The 18,028-nt window shown below is 48.7% G+C and overlaps 1 protein-coding gene across 2 annotated transcripts; it reads left to right on the top strand.

Annotated features, from left to right (window-relative positions):
• The first annotated feature begins 233 nt into the window (after positions 1 to 233).
• TMPRSS5 (transmembrane serine protease 5) lies at positions 234 to 17,557 on the top strand. Of its 2 annotated transcripts, none has more exons than XM_084781358.1 (13): positions 234 to 360; positions 6,105 to 6,207; positions 6,497 to 6,595; positions 7,085 to 7,207; positions 8,359 to 8,500; positions 8,727 to 8,840; positions 10,957 to 11,000; positions 11,915 to 12,077; positions 13,373 to 13,551; positions 14,798 to 14,896; positions 15,337 to 15,479; positions 15,770 to 15,922; positions 17,213 to 17,557. In XM_084781358.1, the coding sequence occupies exons 2-13, from the start codon at positions 6,132 to 6,134 to the stop codon at positions 17,219 to 17,221; spliced, it is 1,344 nt and encodes a 447-aa protein (XP_084637484.1). In that variant the 5' UTR covers positions 234 to 360; positions 6,105 to 6,131; the 3' UTR covers positions 17,222 to 17,557. The 2 variants fall into 2 exon arrangements, with proteins under 2 accessions (XP_084637484.1, XP_084637485.1); XM_084781359.1 differs by having other exon boundaries at positions 8,365 to 8,500.
• Positions 17,558 to 18,028: the final 471 nt, after the last annotated feature.

Here is an 18,028-nt window from a genome sequence, read left to right on the forward strand (position 1 = left end):
GGACCTGGTTGCTAAGCAACACTAGCCTGCCCCCCCCTCACCTTTTTTTTTTTTTTCTGTTTCCAAGCATCCAGCTAGCAGATAGGAGGGGCTGGGGCTGCCAGGCCCAGCCCAGCCCTTGCCCCGATTCTGTACAACAAGGGGCCTATTCATGGGCTCTGAGCATAGTTCATTGTCTCTCTGGTACGGTGTCTATGTGTGTAGGGGCGGGGGACAAGGGGAGGGGCTATGTGTGAATCTGGAAGACTTCAGCCTCCAACCATGCTGGCTGGGCTGTTGAATCAATCCTGACTTGAGGACAGGAGCCACACCCTGCCCAGTAGACCTCACAGCCTTACCTCAGTGCAACTAACTCACACGGTAAGACTGTGCCCCATGCCATCCCTCTATGCCTGCTCACCTCCGACCCCTGCATGCTAGGTTGGTAGACGAGCCTCTTCCGGTGGCTCAGGAGCAGGGATTGCATCCCAGCAAGAGTTCTCTCCGGAGACTGTCTTTCATCTTCTTCTTTTACCTTCTGGCTGTACCAAGCAAAGCATTAAATTGACTCCTACTTAGTAGAGCGAAGAGGTGTCTTTCTGTTGAAGGCCCGTGTTCTTAGAATACTGCTTGAGTCTGGGCAGGTGCATTTTGAGACGGGGCAGGACCTGAGACGAGGTGATTTGTTGAGAGGCTGGGCTTGAAACCTAGATATTAAGACAAGAGGAAAGGCTGAGTGTGTGTGGACTCTTTCTATAATGGACTCTGGCTCTCTGATTGGAGAGAGTACCTGCTCAAGAGGAACTACACCCTAAAGAAGAACCACACACGCCTATGGCCACTTCCTTATTTTTGCATTGGTTTTCTAAGCCTATTTTTCTTGGCGCTCATCTCTAGTCACAAATGGAGTTTGTGTTTGTGTTAGGACACACACCAAGAGCTATGCTTCTCCTGGAGAAGTGTGGCTGGGCTCTGCTGGGAGGCTCAGTTCTACATTGGCTGTGACTGGTGTTGAGGAGGTGGGCTGGCATCTCATTCTGCAGGAAGGGGTTGAGTTGCTGCCTTCTGTGCTACCTGAACTGGCATGGGGGCTCACTGGTAGGCTAGGGAAACAGCTTTTGGACAGTTTAGGGGCTGTACCGGGTGAGGCTGACAGGTTTTCCTTTACATTAGATGAAAGATGAGGAACACCAGTTTTGTAGGCCACAAAGGCAGGACCCTGGAGATGTTTCATTGAACATATGAAAATCACACCTAAGATGATATTGCTTTGGAGTCAGTGGTTCAGGCTTTTGCCATCACTTGGGACAATCCATTGTGTCAAAAGGGAAAGGTGATCGATCTTCAGATAGGAATCACCACAGTTGTGTGTGTATGTGTGCGTATGTGTGTGTATGTGTGTGTGTGTGTGTGTGTGCGTGCGTGCACATGTATGCATACACATTCGTAGGTCATAGGACAACCCTAGGTGTCACTCCTCAGATGCTACCGATCTTGATGTTTTTCTTTTCTTTTCCTTCCTTCCTTCCTTCCTTCCTTTATTTCCCTTTTTTTTTTCTTTTTTGAGACAGGGTCTTTTGCTGGTCTTTTACTGGTTTGGGTATGCTAGCTGGCCATCAAGTCCCAGGGATTAAAATCTTGTGTTACCAGGCCCTGGGGATTTAACTTAGATTCTGAGGATAGAATCTAAGCCTTCATGAATGCACGGAAGCCCTTTACTGCCTGAGCTGCCTTCCTCCTCCTCCTCCTCTTCTTCCTCCTTCTAGATTTATTTATATATGTATATGAATACTCTTTCTATTTGCATGTATGCCTGCATGACAAAAGAGGGCATCAGATCCAATTATAGATGTTGGTGATTGCTACGAATTGAATTCAGGACCTCTGGATGGGCACCCAGTCAGTGCTCTTAATTCCTGAGCCATCTCTTCAGCCCCAATTCTCCTTCTTCTTCTTCTTCTTCTTCTTCTTCTTCTTCTTCTTCTTCTTCTTCTTCTTCTTCTTCTTCTTCTTCTTCTTCTTCTTTTTAATTTGTTCACTTTGCATCCCAATTGTAACCTCCTCCCTTGTCACCTCCTGGTCTCACTCTCCCTCCCTCATCCTCCTGCCTCCTGCTCCCCAAGTCTGTAGAAAGGGGGAACCCTCTTCCCCTCCCATCTGACCTCAGCTTATCAAGTCTCATCTGGACAGTCCGTATCCTCTTCCTCTGTAGCCTGGCGAGGCCACCCTGCCAGGGTGAAATGACTAACGAGTGGGCATTAGAGTCCATATTAGAGGTATCTCCTACTCTCCATATTATAGGACCCCCAAGGAGACTGTTCTACCCATCTATTACATCTGAGCAGAGGGTCTAGGTCCTCACCATGTAGCACCCCCACCCACCCACTTCCCAGACAGATTTGTTGGTTCCACTGTAGAGATCCTGTCCCCTCCAGGTCCTTCTATCCCCCAACTCTTCCATAAGACTCCCTGTGCTCCACCCCAGAGTTTGTCGGCAAGTCTCAGCATCTGCTTCAATTCCCCACTGGGTGGAGTCTTTCAGAGGACCTCTATGGCAGGCTCTCGTCCTGTTCCTTCTCTTCAACTGTTTCCAGTGTCTATTCTATTTGTCCTTCTGAATGAGAATTAAGAATCCTCCCTAGGTCCTCCTTGGTATTTGTTTTCTTTAGGTCTATGTATTGTAGTGGGGTTATCCTGCATTATGTGGCTAATATGTGCTTGTAAGTGAGTATATACCATGCATGCCTTTCTGGGTCTGGATTTACCTCAGGGTGATTTTTTCTAGTTCCATCCATTTGCCTGTCAATTACAAGATTTCTTTGTTTTTAACAGCTGAGTAGTATTTCATTGTGTAAATGTACCACAGGTTCTTTATTCATTCTTCAGTTGAGGAACATCTAGGTTGTTTCCAGATTCTGACTATTATGAATAAAGCTGCTATGAACATAGTTGAGCAAATGTTGTATGGTGGAGCATCTTTTGGGAATGTGCACAGGAATGATATATCTGGGTCTTGAGGTAGAACTAGTCCCAATTTTCTGGGAAAGTGCAAGACTGATTTCCAAATTAGTTGTATAAATTTGCACTCCCACCAGCAATTGAGGAGTGTTTCCCTTTCTCCACATCCGTGCCAGCATGTGCTGCCATTTGAGTTTTGATTTTAGCCATTCTGACGTGTGTAAGGTGGAATCTCAGAGTTTGTTTGATTTGCATTTTTCTGATGACTAGAGACATTGAACATTTCTTTAAATGTTTCTCAGCTATCGGTATTCTTTTGTTCAGAATTCTGTTTAGTTCTGTACCCCATTTTTAATTGGATTATTTGGTTTGGTGGTGTTTAATTTCTTGAGTCATTTATATCTTTTGGATATTAGCTCTCTATCAGCTGTAGGGTTGGTGAAGATCTTTCCACAGTCTGTAGGTTGCCATTTTGTTCTGTTGACAGAAGCTTTTCAGTTTCATGAAGTCCCATTTATTAATTATTGATCTTTGAGTCTGAGATATTGGTGTTCTGTTCAGGAAGTTGTCTCCTGTGCCAATGAGCTCAAGGATCTTCCTCACTTTTTCTTCTAAGAGATTTAGTGTGTCTGGTTTTATGTTGAGGTCTTTAATCCACTTGAATTTTCAGTTTTGTGCAGGGTGATAAATCAGGGTCTATTTGCATTTTTCTAAAGTAGACATCCAGTTAGACCAGCACCATTTGTTGAAGATGCTATCTTTTTTCCATTGTATAGCTTTGGCTTCTTTGTCAAAAATCAAGTGTCCATAGCTGTGTGGGTTTATTTCTAGGTCTTCAATTCGATTCGCTTCCATTGATCCACCTGTCTGTTTCTATGCCAGTGCCAAGCAGTCTTTATTACTTTATCCCCAACCCCCCTTTTGACTTTTCTGAGACAGGGTTTCTTTGTGTGGCTCTAGCTGTCCTGGAACTCATTCTGCAGACCAGGCTAGCCCACCTGCCTCTGCCTCCCTGTCATTTTTTTTTTAAAGAAAGTTTTCTGTGCAGCTGAGGCTGGCCTTATGATCCTTCTGCTTTACCTATCGAATGTTGTGACTACAAGCATGCACCACCACACTCAGCTAGAATCCAATTTTGAGGTGTTATATTTATTCTATTGGATTACAAATTCCTTGAGGAAGGATTTACAGCTTACATGTATTTCTTATTGACATCATTATAATTAGCACATAGCTTGTGTTTTATAATTTATAAAGCCTGTTGAACCACATTATTTTCCTCCCTCCTTTCTCCTTTCCTTCATTCCTCCATCCCTCCCTCCTTCCCTCCCACCTCTCACCCTTTCTTCCATCCTTCCTTTCGTTTTTCTCCTTCCTTACCTCTGTGCACTTTACCAGTGTTGCCTTTTTGTATACACAGAACAGCGTGGAAGGAAAGAGAAACAAGGGAGGCCCATATAAGTCAAGAATAAGTTCCCTGTAGTTAAGGACACTGAAGGGCCAGTAGGAGACAGGTATGTGAGGTGGGAGCAGCAGACACTGCACACTCTGTAGTGTGAGAGCACCTGAAGGTTCTGAGGAACGACAGTGCCATGGAGAGAGCAGGTACTGGCAATGAGGATGAAGAGACCAGGAAGGGCAAGATCACAGGAGTCTAGAAGCTAGGATGTGAAGGCTTAGCTTGATGCTGAGGCTGCAAGGATCCACCAAGCACTTTAAAGACTGGACCACCATGCCCCTAACTGCCTCTCAGAAAGATTACTCAGGCTTTGTACCACAGAGAGTAATGGCCAGGCCAGTGACCTAGCCCCTTCCCGTGGATTGGGATGCTCACCTTTTACCAACTGTGGCTAAAGGACACCAGGGTATGTGGGGTTAATCATTAGGAAGGAGGAGTTATCACTCTGATTTTATGAATGATAAAATTGAAGTTCGGAGTAATGGTCTAAATTATCTAAGCTCACAGGGTCGGCTGGAGACCAAGTGATAAACTCCCAGTGCTTGTCAACTGTCTTATTTCATTGCTCATCATGGGTCAAGCACTTCAGGCATACATGTGAGCTATCCTGCTTTTTGCTTTCTTACCACCCTATCTTTGCTTCATCAATATCCTTTGCCTGGACTGTGGCTAGCGTTACCGTCTCGCCAGCAAGAACGACGCTGCACACACAAACAGGATCCTTCTGCAGTAAAGCTTTAATGCATCTTGAGAGGGAAAGCATAAGCTTACAACGAGTAAAATGGAGACAGAGAGACCAAACAGCAGAAACCCATCCCTTATATAGGAAACTGTCCTCCGCTTAGGATGTGTCAGTCCCTGATTGGCTGTTGCTCATCGGGCGAGATGACGCCACGGGAGAGGCAGAGCACAAGTGGAAAATCCCTTCGCACATGCGCAGATTAGTTGTTTGTCAGCATGGGACACAGGATGTCAGCGCCATCTTGTATTGGCGAATGTGAGCGCGGCTTCCCACACTGGACCACACAGTGCCTGATAGGAACACTTCAGCTCAAGCCCCACTCACCCAAGAGGGCACTGCCTTAGAGACTGCTCCCTCTAGAAATCACCTCTTACACTTTTGAATGCCGTTGGTGCTTTAGTTGAACTCTTTGTGGTCATTTGACATGTACTATGACTTGTCTTTGGGACAAGACTGAGAATTCTGTAAGGAACTACAGTCCATGCTGATTTATCCTGAATTCCTAATACTGTCTCATGCACTTGGGCAAGATCCTTTTGGAGAATGATTGGTGTGTGCGTGCGTGCATGCGTGTGTGTGTGCGTGTGTGTGTGTGTGTGTCCCTATTTTCCTTTTCAAAGATAGGAAGGAATGAAGGTGCCTAGAGTTGGTGTTGACAGACCTCAAGGGGTGTTCCTTTGATGCTCATGGGAAGCATGGTTAATGAAGAACATGAGCCCTGTTGTGGACCAAAGTCTGGGTTCCAGTTTTCCCTTTGCTATTACAGTCATATGAGAGTGAAGTGAATGGGGTTCAGGGACCCAGGAGAACAGAAAGGGCCTGCATAGCATCTCCCATGTAAATAGAGACTTACAGATAGCCTTGGGGCACAGGGCTGAGATTAGACACTGGAATGTGGTGAGAACTTGGTGTTCTCTTGGCAGCCCTGGTATGGGGCTGCTGGATTCACAACAACTATTTCTCCAGAGTTCTACACTGGATGACCAAGGCCCAATGGAGATTCGGTGCACAGAAGAGGGTCCTGGACCTGGGATCTTCAGAAGAGAGTTGGGAGAACAGCGGCAACCCAGTAGGTTACACTGGGCCATTAGGGAGGGCCAGCAAGGGACCAGCAAAGAATACTCTTTCTCCATCTCTTATAGTCTTCTTGGGTCAGTGTGAGGATGAGAGACATCTCATCCTTTATCCCCCACTTGCTCTGTTTCTCACTTTAGGACCAAGTAGTATCTGGGCATCAAAGATCAGAACTTGGCCCTCTCCCTTTTGAGTACACGGGGGCAGAGGCAGGCTGCCTCAAGGTTGAGTAAAGCTTGCTGGACAAAGCAGGAAACCCAGGCAGCTCTCTGCTTCCTTCATAGCCTCTCAGTCCCAACGCTGGTGCTGCTTGCAACGTGGCTGTGCGATACTGGGAGCCCTGGGACTGCTGGCTGGGGCAGGTGTTGGTTCGTGGCTCCTAGGTCAGTGCTGGGCCCTTCTGTCTGAAGAGGGGAGGAGGACAGGATGTGGGGCACAGAAGCAGGTGCTGAACAGGCATTATATATAGATGGACAAGCCCCTCCCTCATCTGTGCTGTGCAGACAGCAAGGCAGGGAAGGGGGTCACCCATGGAACAGCAGGGATGCAAGTGTCATAAAGAGCTTGTCCTTAAAGCCCTGTCATTTATGTGAACGACGCATGGTTTTAGTCAGTTTTTCCCCCTAGAAATTGTTCCCACTGAGAAAGAGACAGACACACAAATGGAAGCACAGGCTAGTCTGACAGAGAGTTTTGTGCTCCCCTTACCAATTGATTGGGGTCTGTCCATAGGCAACACGGCCAATAGAGAATCTCTAGGAGGCAGGCCTACCCCTAGTGCAGTACTGACTTGCTAGGCACCTTGAGCCCCTCTAGCGGGTTTCCCTTCCCATCCCCAGCCTCTCTGTGACTCTCTCTGTGCTTCCTTGAAGTATTGTATCTATGGCCGGCCACCTCTCCACCCCTCTCCGGGACATTGCAGGAGGAGGAGATGACTCTGAGCTGCCCAGGAGTCAGCAATGAGGAAGAGTTTCTCCCATCTCTTCCTAAAACAGGTGGGCCACCCCCTTAAAGCTAAAGGCACTAGCCTTTCACCCAGCCCTTTTCAGCTTCAGGACCAAAATGAAGGACTAGCAGTTTTTTTTACCACCCATCTATCTCTTCCTGTACTGGGATGAGGGTGGTGACAAAGTCCACCTGGCAGCACTGATCTCAGAGGTAGGGTTTGTAGGCTTCTCTGAAGAGGGTCCAGATCTTTAGCTGGGGTGTGGCTAGGAGGCCAGGCCAGCAGAAGAGATGGGAGCCTGTCATTTGGGGTAGTGTGAGCTAGCAACGTGGGGGAAGAGGAGTAAGGGTATGGGGTGGCAGTATGTGAACAATAGGGAAACTAGGATATGTGGGAACATCACTACGTATTGTCCCCTGGATGTCTCTGCGGTCCCTTCTCTAGGTAAGTGTTGGAGTTCACACAGTGCAATGCTGCCCAAAGGCTGGAGGCTAGGAAGAGTTACAGCAGTGAGATCAAAGCTGGAGTTTTCTTATTTTTGCTAGATGCATGGCCTTGGGTACATTATTTCTTTGAGCTTCCATTTCCATGTACAATGGAAATGAAATAAACATATTTGCTGCACGCAATAATAAATAATAAAGCATGCAAATATACAAAAGAAGCTTAGTTTTGAGCCTTTGTATTAGTCATCTAGCCTGCTGTAACAAGACAGTACAGATGGGGTGGTATGTGTGTGTGTGTGTGTGTGTGTGTGTGTGTGTGTGTGTGTGTATACATGCGTGTTCGTGCATTTATTTTCTCACAGTTGGGATACTAGATGACCCTACTGGACCAGAACCCTATGACCTCATTTCATTTTTCTTAAGTATCTAATATATCCATGCTGGCTTCTAACTCAGTCTGTAGCCAAAGATGAGCTTCAATGAGATAGGCTGCCTCTAGCTCCAGATTGAATGTAGGGATTACAGGAAGTTCCACCACACCGAGTTCCTGCAGCATTGGGAATCAAAGCCAGGCCTGTGTGCATGCTGGGAAAGCACTCTGTCAACCACGCTGCAGAACAAGCTTCTTTGTTTAATCTTAATTGCCTTCCTAGGCTCTATGTCCGAACATAGTTGCACTGAGGGATGGAAGTTTCAATATAGGAGAGAGAGAGAGAGAGAGAGAGAGAGAGGCAGGAGGGTTTTCACATGGCAGCTTTAGTATCTTTCAGATTAAATGGCGAGGATCTCCTGCTTGAAGTGCAAGTAAGGGCTCGGCCAGACTGGCTCCTGGTCTGCCACGGGGGCTGGAACCCCGCCCTGGGGATACACATCTGCCAGAGTCTTGGGCACCTCAGGTAAGAGCCATACTTGCAGAGGCTGGCTGGCTTGTGGGGCGACTGGGGTTGGAGGGTGCCTTCAGAAGCCACCTTCCTGCTCTCGCTCATTCACGATGCTGCCTCATGCACAGTGTTGTCTCATGCACAGTGTTGTCTCATGCACAGTGTTGTTCTGACCCTGTGACCTCACTCAGGCTACTGACTTGGAAGCTGCCTTCCTCTTGTTTTCTCTTCCTCTGTCCAGGCTCACTCAGCACAAGGCAGTGAATCTGTCTGACATCAAGCTCAACAGGTCCCAGGAGTTTGCCCAGCTCTCTGCTGGCCTGGGAGGCCACCTAGAGGAGGCATGGCAGCCCAGGTAGGGCTTCTATGGGCTAGGTGAGTGATGGGCGGTCTAGAGAGATCGTCCTGCAGGGATCCTGATGGTGAGGGCCTAGGCAGTGTAAGGAGAGCAGAGAAGACTGTTTCCCAGTCATAAGCTGCAAACCCAGGTCACACGGCCTGCCATATAGCATTTACTTCACCCAAGAAATGCAAAACTGAGCATGTAGCCCAGACATTGTAGAGTGCTTAGCCTAGCACACACAAAGCCCTGTGTACAATCCCTAGTGCTGTATAAACTGTGTGGTATTGTTGCTTGAATTCTAAGCAGCAGGTAGAGGCAGGAGGATGAACAAAGACATTAAAACTATATACAGAGTTTGAGGTCAGCCTGGGATACAGGAATATATCTCAAAACAAAAACAACCAACCAACCAACCAACCAAAAAACCCAAAACCAAAACCTAAAATCCCCCCAAGGTTTTTATGACTTAGAATGGTCATCTTACTCCCCCTGTGGGTGGTTTTACGTTGCTATGACCAAATGCATGTGAAAAGCAAAATAAGGGAAGAAAGACCTCTTTGCTTCACAGTTATATATGGTTCAGCCAATGATTGCTTGGCCCCACATGCTAGGACAGAACATCATGGTGACAGCATGTACAGGAGACAGCTGTTCACCTCCTGTGGACAGAAAGCGGAGGATAAGATCTGTGCCTCGAGGACATGCCTGCAGTGACCTGCCTCCTCTAGCTAGGCTCTACTGCTTAACATTACCAGAACTTCTGAAAATAGTGCCATGGGTCGGGGACCAGGTACTCTACCTGTGAGCTTTTGGTGGGTCATTTTGTGTTCAAACCAGAATTTACTTTTGCAGGCAGGGAAACCAAGGCTCAGTGAGGTTAAACAGTCTTATAGGAGGCAGTGTGACCAACAACCAACTAGTGCACATTTGGGGCCAGGCTCATTACTCCACGTCAGGGGACCCATGTGGCTATGATTTGATTGTGTTAATTCTGGTTATCTCAGGAAAAAAGTGAACAAGAGCATCCAAAAATAATAAAATAAGAGTTCGAGGCCAGCCTGGTCTATGAAGCAACTCCAGGACAGCCAAGGCTACACAGAGAGACCCTGTCTTGAAAACACATAAAATAAAATAAAATAAAATAAAATAAAATAAAATAAAATAAAATAAAATGGATTCTAAATGAGCCAAGCTTTTTACCATGTTCTAGGCAGCACAAACTGAGAGGTCTTGGCCCAGCTTGGGCTCCTTCAAACTGCCTGAAGCCTGGGAGGCAGGGGGAGGTGGATGGCCCGCCCCTGCTCTGAAGCATTCTCAGCCTACTTGCTCACCTTCTTTCAAGCCCCAGCTTCATTCTTAGGAGTGCACTGGAGACAGAGGGGACCCCAGTTGTCCTCCTCTCTCTGTGAGATTCCTAAGTCCTCCAGGAGGGCTACAGGGTTAGGAAAATAGAAAGCAAGTGGACCAGGGACTGGACTTCCGGAGGGAAGAGATGGGAAGAGCGAGGCAAGAACGTTGGGTCCCAAGGGAGTTGAGGCTTATGCAAGGGGCAGGAGGGAACACGAGAACAAGCGCGTGACTATGCTGGGACAGGAAAGAGGCTGGGCCTGGAAGGAGGCTGGGTGCAGGGCTCTATCCATTCATCCACACCACGCCATTCATTCACCCGCTGAGCACCTGTTTACTCGGAGCACATGGAAACAGCTGGGCTGTCTCACTTGTCAATTCTCTGTTGTAAATATGGACCTTATCCAAACTGCTCTTCCAGGGCTGTGAGGGCTTTCTGTTTCCCTCTGGTTGCTGGGGCAGAACGGGCAGGCTGCGATCCTGTGGGGGGTACGGGGTGGGGTGGGGGCTGGGTGTTTGTGAAGGGTGGGAAGAAAATGGTAAAGATGGTAGCATATTAAGGCCGTAAGAACTATGTAATAGGCTGGGAGTGGTGGTACACACCTGAAGTCCTACTGCTTAGGAAGCTGTGCCAAGAGAGTCAGGAGTGCACAGTCACCGTTGGCCAGCCCGGGTCACATGATACACTGTCTCAAGAAAGCAAAAACAAAACTGTGGGGAACCCCCCTGACTACTCCACTTCTGGCACTGCCAGCTTCTTAGGGTTACCCTTGTTTTGCAGCACTAACTGTCCTTCTGGCCGAATTGTTTCTCTCAAATGCTCTGGTGAGTCATATCCCGTGTCCAGGAAGCTGGTGGTGGGAGGGAGGAGGAAGTCTTCCAGTTCTCCTGAGTATGGAAGAGCTGTGTGGAGGGGCTCGTCCAGGTTTCTGTGTGTGTGCCTGTCTGTGTGAGCTGGGCTTGAGTGCCCTTGCCCACCTCCCCGTCTTTCTGCTGGGCTCCTTGCAGATACAACCCACTCTAAGAGTGTCTTTTGAAGTCTCTGTCATGTGTCCCATCAACCACTGTGCTGGGCTGATGGCTCTCTACTCCACTACTGCCACTCTCTGCCCCTTCCTTCTGAAGAGCTCTAGACGTGGCATTATTACTGGTTGCGAATACGCAAGCTCTAGCAGCAGCTTCAGGAGACTACGGGTGGAGCCAGGCACGCTGGCTCAAGCCTGTAATCGCAGTACTCTGGGAGGCAGAGGCAGGCGGATCTCTGTGACTTTGAGGCCAGCCTGGTCTACAAAGTGAGTCCAGGATAGCCAAGGCTACACAGAGAAACCCTCTCTAGAAAAGCCAAAACTAAAACCAGATAGGAGAGAGAGAGAGAGAGAGAGAGACAGACAGACAGACAGACAGACTAAGGGTGGGTAGTGAATTATAGCCAAATGATAAGCATTGTACTGGCTTCCCTCACCCACTTTTCCATGCAGCTGTCCATGTATTTATCAGTCCCTTCTCACACCCCTCATATCGTGCCCGGACACCTTGACTTGTACAGTGTGGTGGGCACGAGAGCTCCATAGACCCCACAGACATGGTCCCTGCTCTTCTCAGGTGTACAGGCTGAAGTAATCAATACACTTATCTTCCTGTCCCCCTACTTATGATCAGGAATAATAGATGAGCGCTGTCTACACCAGCCCTCTGCACTCAGCACTTTTTCTTTCTACCCTAACCTTTTCTGTTTGCAGAGTGTGGGGCAAGGCCTCTGGCTTCTCGAATAGTCGGCGGTCAAGCTGTAGCTTCTGGGCGCTGGCCATGGCAAGCTAGTGTGATGCTTGGCTCCCGGCACACGTGTGGGGGCTCTGTATTGGCACCCCACTGGGTAGTGACCGCTGCCCACTGCATACACAGGTAAGTCTTGGGGGTGGATGGGAGGTGGGTCACAGTCATCTTTTCTGTTTGCCTCATGGTATGTCCTGAATAAAATGTCTGTGTCCAGCTGTCTGTCTCCAAGTAGGCAAGGGTGATGTCCTTGTTTAGTGCCAAGTTCAGAATAACATAGAGACTGTTTTTTAAATTTCCCCTCCTCTGTGTGTGTGTACACATATTTCCTTCTATATGCACACTCAGGTGTGTGTGGTGTGCAGTATGTGGGGTGTGTGTGTGTGTGTGGTATGTGTGATGTATGTGGTGTGTGTGTGGTATGTGTGATGTATGTGGTGTGTGTGTGTGTGTGTGGTATGTGTGATATATGTCGTGTGTGTGTGTGTTATGTGTGATGTATGTGGTGTGTGTGTGGTATGTGTGATGTATGTGGTGTGTGTGTGTGTGTGTGGTATGTGTGATATATGTCGTATGTGTGTGTGTTATGTGTGATGTATGTGGTGTGTGTGTGGTATGTGTGATGTATGTGGTGTGTGTGTGTTATGTGTGATGTATGTGGTGTGTGTGTGTTATGTGTGATGTATGTGGTGTGTGTGTGGTATGTGTGATGTATGTGGTGTGTGTGTGGTATGTGTGATGTATGTGGTGTGTGTGTGGTGTATGGTATATAGTGTGTGTGTGGTACATAGAGTATGTGTGTATGTGGTATATGATGTCTAGTGTGTGTGTGTGTATGGTGTATGGTGTCTAGTGTGTGTGTGTGTGTGTGTGGTGTGTGTGCATGAGAGTGTGTGTGTGTGTTTGTGTGTATGTATGTGCATGTGTATGTAGAGGCCAGAGGTCAATGTCAAGTGACTTCTTCAGTTGCTTTCCCCCTTATACATTTTTAAGATTTATTTTATTTTTAGTTGTGTGTCATTTTGTCTGTTTCTGTGTGTGGGAATGTATGGAGGCCAGCAAGCTCCAGGGACCTGCCTGCCTCTGCCTCCACCAGTGTTTGATTATAGACATAGACAGCCACGCCTGCTTTTTTATATGGGTTCTGGGGATCTGAACTCAGCTCCTCACGCTTCCATGGAGAAAGAAGTTTGCTGACTGAACTATGTCTTCTAGTGTAGGAGCTGAGCAACTACCTCAGGCCCAGGATCTTGCCAGCCACTGGGGATAATATTAAGAGGCATGGTTTTTGGGTTCCAGGAACCCACAGGCTTGTGACAATGACCACTAATGCTTTCCCCAGGGAGTTCCCTCCACCCACCACCTCACTTATGCCAACCGTCTCTGCCCCTTCCTCCCTGGGCTCAGTGGGTTTCTATGTGCAGTTTTAGGCTGTCCCGCCTATCCAGCTGGCGGGTTCATGCAGGGCTGGTCAGCCACAGTGCTGTCCGTCAACACCAGGGAGCTACGGTGGAGAAGATCATTCCCCACCCTTCGTACAGCGCCCAGAACCATGACTATGACGTTGCTCTCCTGCAGCTCCGGACGCCACTCAACTTCTCAGGTAAGGCTCTGGCCTTGAAGTGAGCAGGCTGGGTGCGGGCGGTGACCGGTGACCCAGGAGCAGAGGCTGGCGGGAGGAGGCGTGAGCGGACCCCTAAGACTTCCTGTAGCTGCAAACCTTAAGCCTCTCAGTTGGTTGGGGATGGTAGGATGTGCGCATGCTCCCGAGACTGGATTGCGATAACACTTACAAGGCTCTTTGGAGGTCAAGGATTCAGGCTCTTTTCATCGCGGGGCTGCAGATGGCATTTGCTTTGAGGTCCCAAGCAGAACGTCACTTGTGCCTTCTCCAGCAGTAGCTGGCTCCACTCTTGTTCCCAGGCCTCATCCAGGTCCAACCACTTTGTGATACATTACAGGAAAGGAGATTTCTTGTTTATTTAAGTCCACTTTGCTCAATCCGTATAATAGCTGTGATGAAGAAAGTATATAGAGGCAAGAGCATTGAAGTTTAGAGAAGGACAAATAGACCCTCTGAGCCCAGGGTCAGGGCTTCTCCTGTCACAGTACCTGCCCCATGAGGGTGGCCCTGCCTGGACTGTAGCCATCCCAGCAACTACCTCCCTGCATGCTCTGACATGCCTTCTCAAAAAACCACATAAGTCCATAGAAACATGCACACATGCATGCACTCCCAGTCCCACGTGCACACACTCATACATCCCCATACACAGATCTGTAATTTGAAAACAAAGCAGTGTTAAAATTCTAGGTGGCTACAGCCTTCTGTAGAAGTTGCGGAGCCAGGGCCTACTTGGCTCTAGTTAGATGGGAGATGGACAGCAATATGAGAGGTGTGGGCCAGCACCAAATGGAATCTTTCTCCTTGATGCCGTTAGAAGAAAAGGTGTTTATGTCCTGGAATGTCTACATCTGATTTAAAATCATATTTGGTTCCACTCATGGACTAATGTTTCACACCTCTGGAATTGTGGTCCAGAGACCACATTTGGTGGCGAGAAGGACAAATGGGTCTCATTAGAATTTGCTATCCAGTGCCAGAAGAATTTCCATTCTTCCTTCAGCGCCCAGGTTGGCACAGGGCCATAAATACATTGCCCACCTCTAGGGGGCGCCATACCATAACACCTCTTCCCCCTCTTCCCTGGGTGGGACACTGCTCAACCTATCTGTCTGTCTAGTAACTGTCCAGGACTGTTGAGAAGGGATGAGGAGGCTCTGTACCTAGGCTCTGCAGGAGAGAAGCCCTGCCTGAGCCAAGAGCAGAAGTATGTGCCTTTCTGCAGACACCGTGGGCGCAGTGTGCTTGCCGGCCAAGGAGCAGCAGTTTCCAAGAGGGTTGCAGTGCTGGGTGTCTGGCTGGGGCCACACCGACCCCAGCCACAGTGAGTGAGCTCCCAGGCCCGTAGTAGGAAGTGGGGAGGGAGGGAGAGGTACCCTCTAAGCTGCAGCATTGGCCCCTCCCCTGCTCACCTGATAATGGCTTTTCCTCCCTTGGTGAGTCCTGGGTACTCTCCTGCCTGGGTATTCCTATGGAGAAAGCCACTGAGCATTTTCCCCTATGCCCAGGCCATTTCATTCTCCTGCTTTTGGCCCCACGAGAGTCATGACCTCAGCATTTGGCATCCTGCAACTTTCTCTTAGTCTCCTCATTTTCAGCTGGGCACCCAGCAGACTTGTGTCCTTTGGTCCAAGTCTGTAGCCCTGCCGAAGCTTCTCCTTTTGGGTCTTTGTGTCCCTTTTTTTTTTTTTTTTAATGTTCTATGGTTTTGTTTTGTTTTTGCCTCATTTGGTACCCTGCAGCTTTCTCCTGTGTCTTCTACAGCTCATAGCTCAGACACGCTGCAGGACACAGTGGCACCCCTGCTCAGCACCCACCTCTGCAACAGCTCATGCATATACAGCGGGGCGCTCACACATCGCATGCTGTGTGCCGGCTACCTGGACGGAAGGGCAGACGCATGCCAGGTGTGGCCGCTAGTGGAAGGAAGAGCAGGGGACCAGCTGGTGGGAGAAGGAGGGGGCAGGAGGCTCGCTGTAGCTTGGACCCCTGGTTATTGCATATGAATTGGGGAAATCAGCCTCCCTAGGGAGTTCATACCATGGCCTTATGGAAGGTGAGGCCAGCAGGTATGATGCCAAGAAACAGGAGCCTCCCTCTCCCCCCAGGAGAAGTCACCCCCCATGGTAGACTGGTGATGCTCCACCAGACGGGTCTGAGTTTTGTTTCTTTGTGTCTTCCTACCTGGATTCCTCAGGGGGACAGCGGGGGACCCCTGGTGTGTCCCAGTGGTGACACGTGGCACCTCGTAGGGGTGGTCAGCTGGGGTCGAGGCTGTGCAGAACCCAATCACCCAGGTGTCTACGCCAAAGTAGCGGAGTTCCTGGACTGGATCCATGACACTGTGCAGGTGAGTGTGGGACAGGATAGCTGGCCAAGTTTCTGAAAGACGTGCCCCAGGACACTGGGGATCTCCTGAGGACGGAAGTGGGGCTAGGGAATGCTTGCCACAAGAATCCACTGGATTTCTAGCAATTTAAGCACTAGCTGGGAAAAGGTAGACTGGGTCTGTCACCGAGATTTGCCCTTTGGGGGTAACTTTTGGCAAATTCCTCCCCTTGGTAAGTCTAAGCGTTCTGGTCATACCCATCCTGGCGGTGCTTTATTCTTTGGTGGTGATTTAAAAGAGTTAGAACTTATGCTGAGCCTAGCGAGGCTTGGGGTGGGTAACCACAGTGTTGCCGACCTATCACCTACTCCAGCACCGTTCATCCCTGCTCCCTAAAGCAGTTGCTAGTGGCTGCACATCATACTCTACAGAGAGGACTCAGTACTGGGCAGTTAAAGTCCTGCATAGATCTGCTTAGAGAGAGGACTGAGTGTGACAGTGCCTATCAGAGCGTAGACTTGGCTGGGCAGATGGCAGGGTGGGTAAATGACATGTTGTGGAAGTATAAGGACTCTGAATGCCCAGAACTCATGTAAAGCTGGGGACAGGGGCAGTGTCATTCAGCAGCCACCAAGAGATTATGTCTCAGGCAGGTGAATGGTGAAGACTGTTCCCTGAGCTTGTCCTCTGACTTCCACAAGAGCACTCATAACACTGCCACCATACAAAAGTTAGGGAAAAAAAAAAAGCACAGTATTTGTGTTAAGTAGTTTCTTACATGCTGTGGTAGTGGACAGCATCTTCCCCCAAGGTTGGGTGAAGGACCATTGGTACACAGTATGCTCTAGAGCTTATGGGGTATGTATCTATATTTAAAAAATCTTTATTTAAAAAGAACCCAGAGCAGCAGATATGCGTGGGTTCATGTGACAGACAGGGTTCTGCCTTCTGAATGTGACGTGCTATTATAAAGTCACCTGAGGGGACTAGGGGTGCAGCTCAGTTGGGCAAATGCTTGCCTAGCATTCAAGAGGTCCTGGGGTTTGAGCCCCAACATTTTATAATTGAGGCATGGTGGTGCACATAGGTATTCTAAACACTTGAGAGATGGAGACAGAAGGATTTGAAGTTTATTATCATCTTTGGATGTAGTTCCAGACCAGTTTGGGGTATATGAGATCTTGTCTCAAGGGGGAAAAAAAAGCACCTGGCTAGCATGTGGTAGAGCCACACTGTGACTCCTTGCTCTAGGTGATGTTGTTTTCCTCAGTCTTATTACACAGCAGCACACGTCTCTTGGCTCTGTGGCAGGTCCGCTAGCTGCAGGAGAAGCGGCTGCCGCCTCTGATGCAGAACTGTGGATCTATGCATGGATCCCTTCAGACCGAGAGCCAGCAACTGGGTCACAGGGCCTCTCCCATAAGACTCTGCTTCCAGTTCTTCTTCTTCCTCATCTGAGAGCCTCCACGACAGGAAAGAGGCTGGGGCCTGGCTGGGAATGATGACAAGAAGAAGAAGAAGAAGAAGAAGAAGAAGAAGAAGAAGAAGAAGAAGAAGAAGAAGAAGAGATAAGAGGACAGAAGAGACAGGAGAAGCTTCTAGAAGGATCTGGGAGACTGCCCCTCTGTCTTCTCACACCCCATGTGCATCCCCTAGGAGGATGCTCGAGGTGTGCTAACTCTGCTTTCTCCTGGGACCACAGGAGAGCTAAGTCCAGCTCTAGAGGCTGCCCTGTCTTAAGGGTTCCTGGGCAGATAAGGGTAAGATTGGACCAGCTCAGGTTAAGACATGGAAGTCAGGATCCTCCCCCTGCCTACCCCACTGGTCCTGTTCTGAGCTAACTCTAGGAGCCCTGCAGGATGCAGGAGTCTACAAGGTAAGAAGAATGGAGTTGGGCTAGGAAGCCATTTTTCAAATGACAGTTCTGTAAATTGGTTGAAAGAGTTTTGCTATTAAATGGAAATTATGTATAATCTTGGTCGAGCCCGTCCCTCTTTGTATTAGCTAATATGACAAAAATACATGACCAAAGGAGGTTATTTTGGCTCAGAGAGAAAAAGATGCAGTCCACTGTGCTGAGGAGGGTGAGGTCCTACTGTGTCAGGAAGTGATGCTGGTGCTTTTGTC

This window comes from Acomys minous (assembly GCF_964271855.1).
Source record: "Acomys minous genome assembly, chromosome: 5".
Taxonomy (NCBI): Eukaryota; Metazoa; Chordata; class Mammalia; order Rodentia; family Muridae; genus Acomys; species Acomys minous.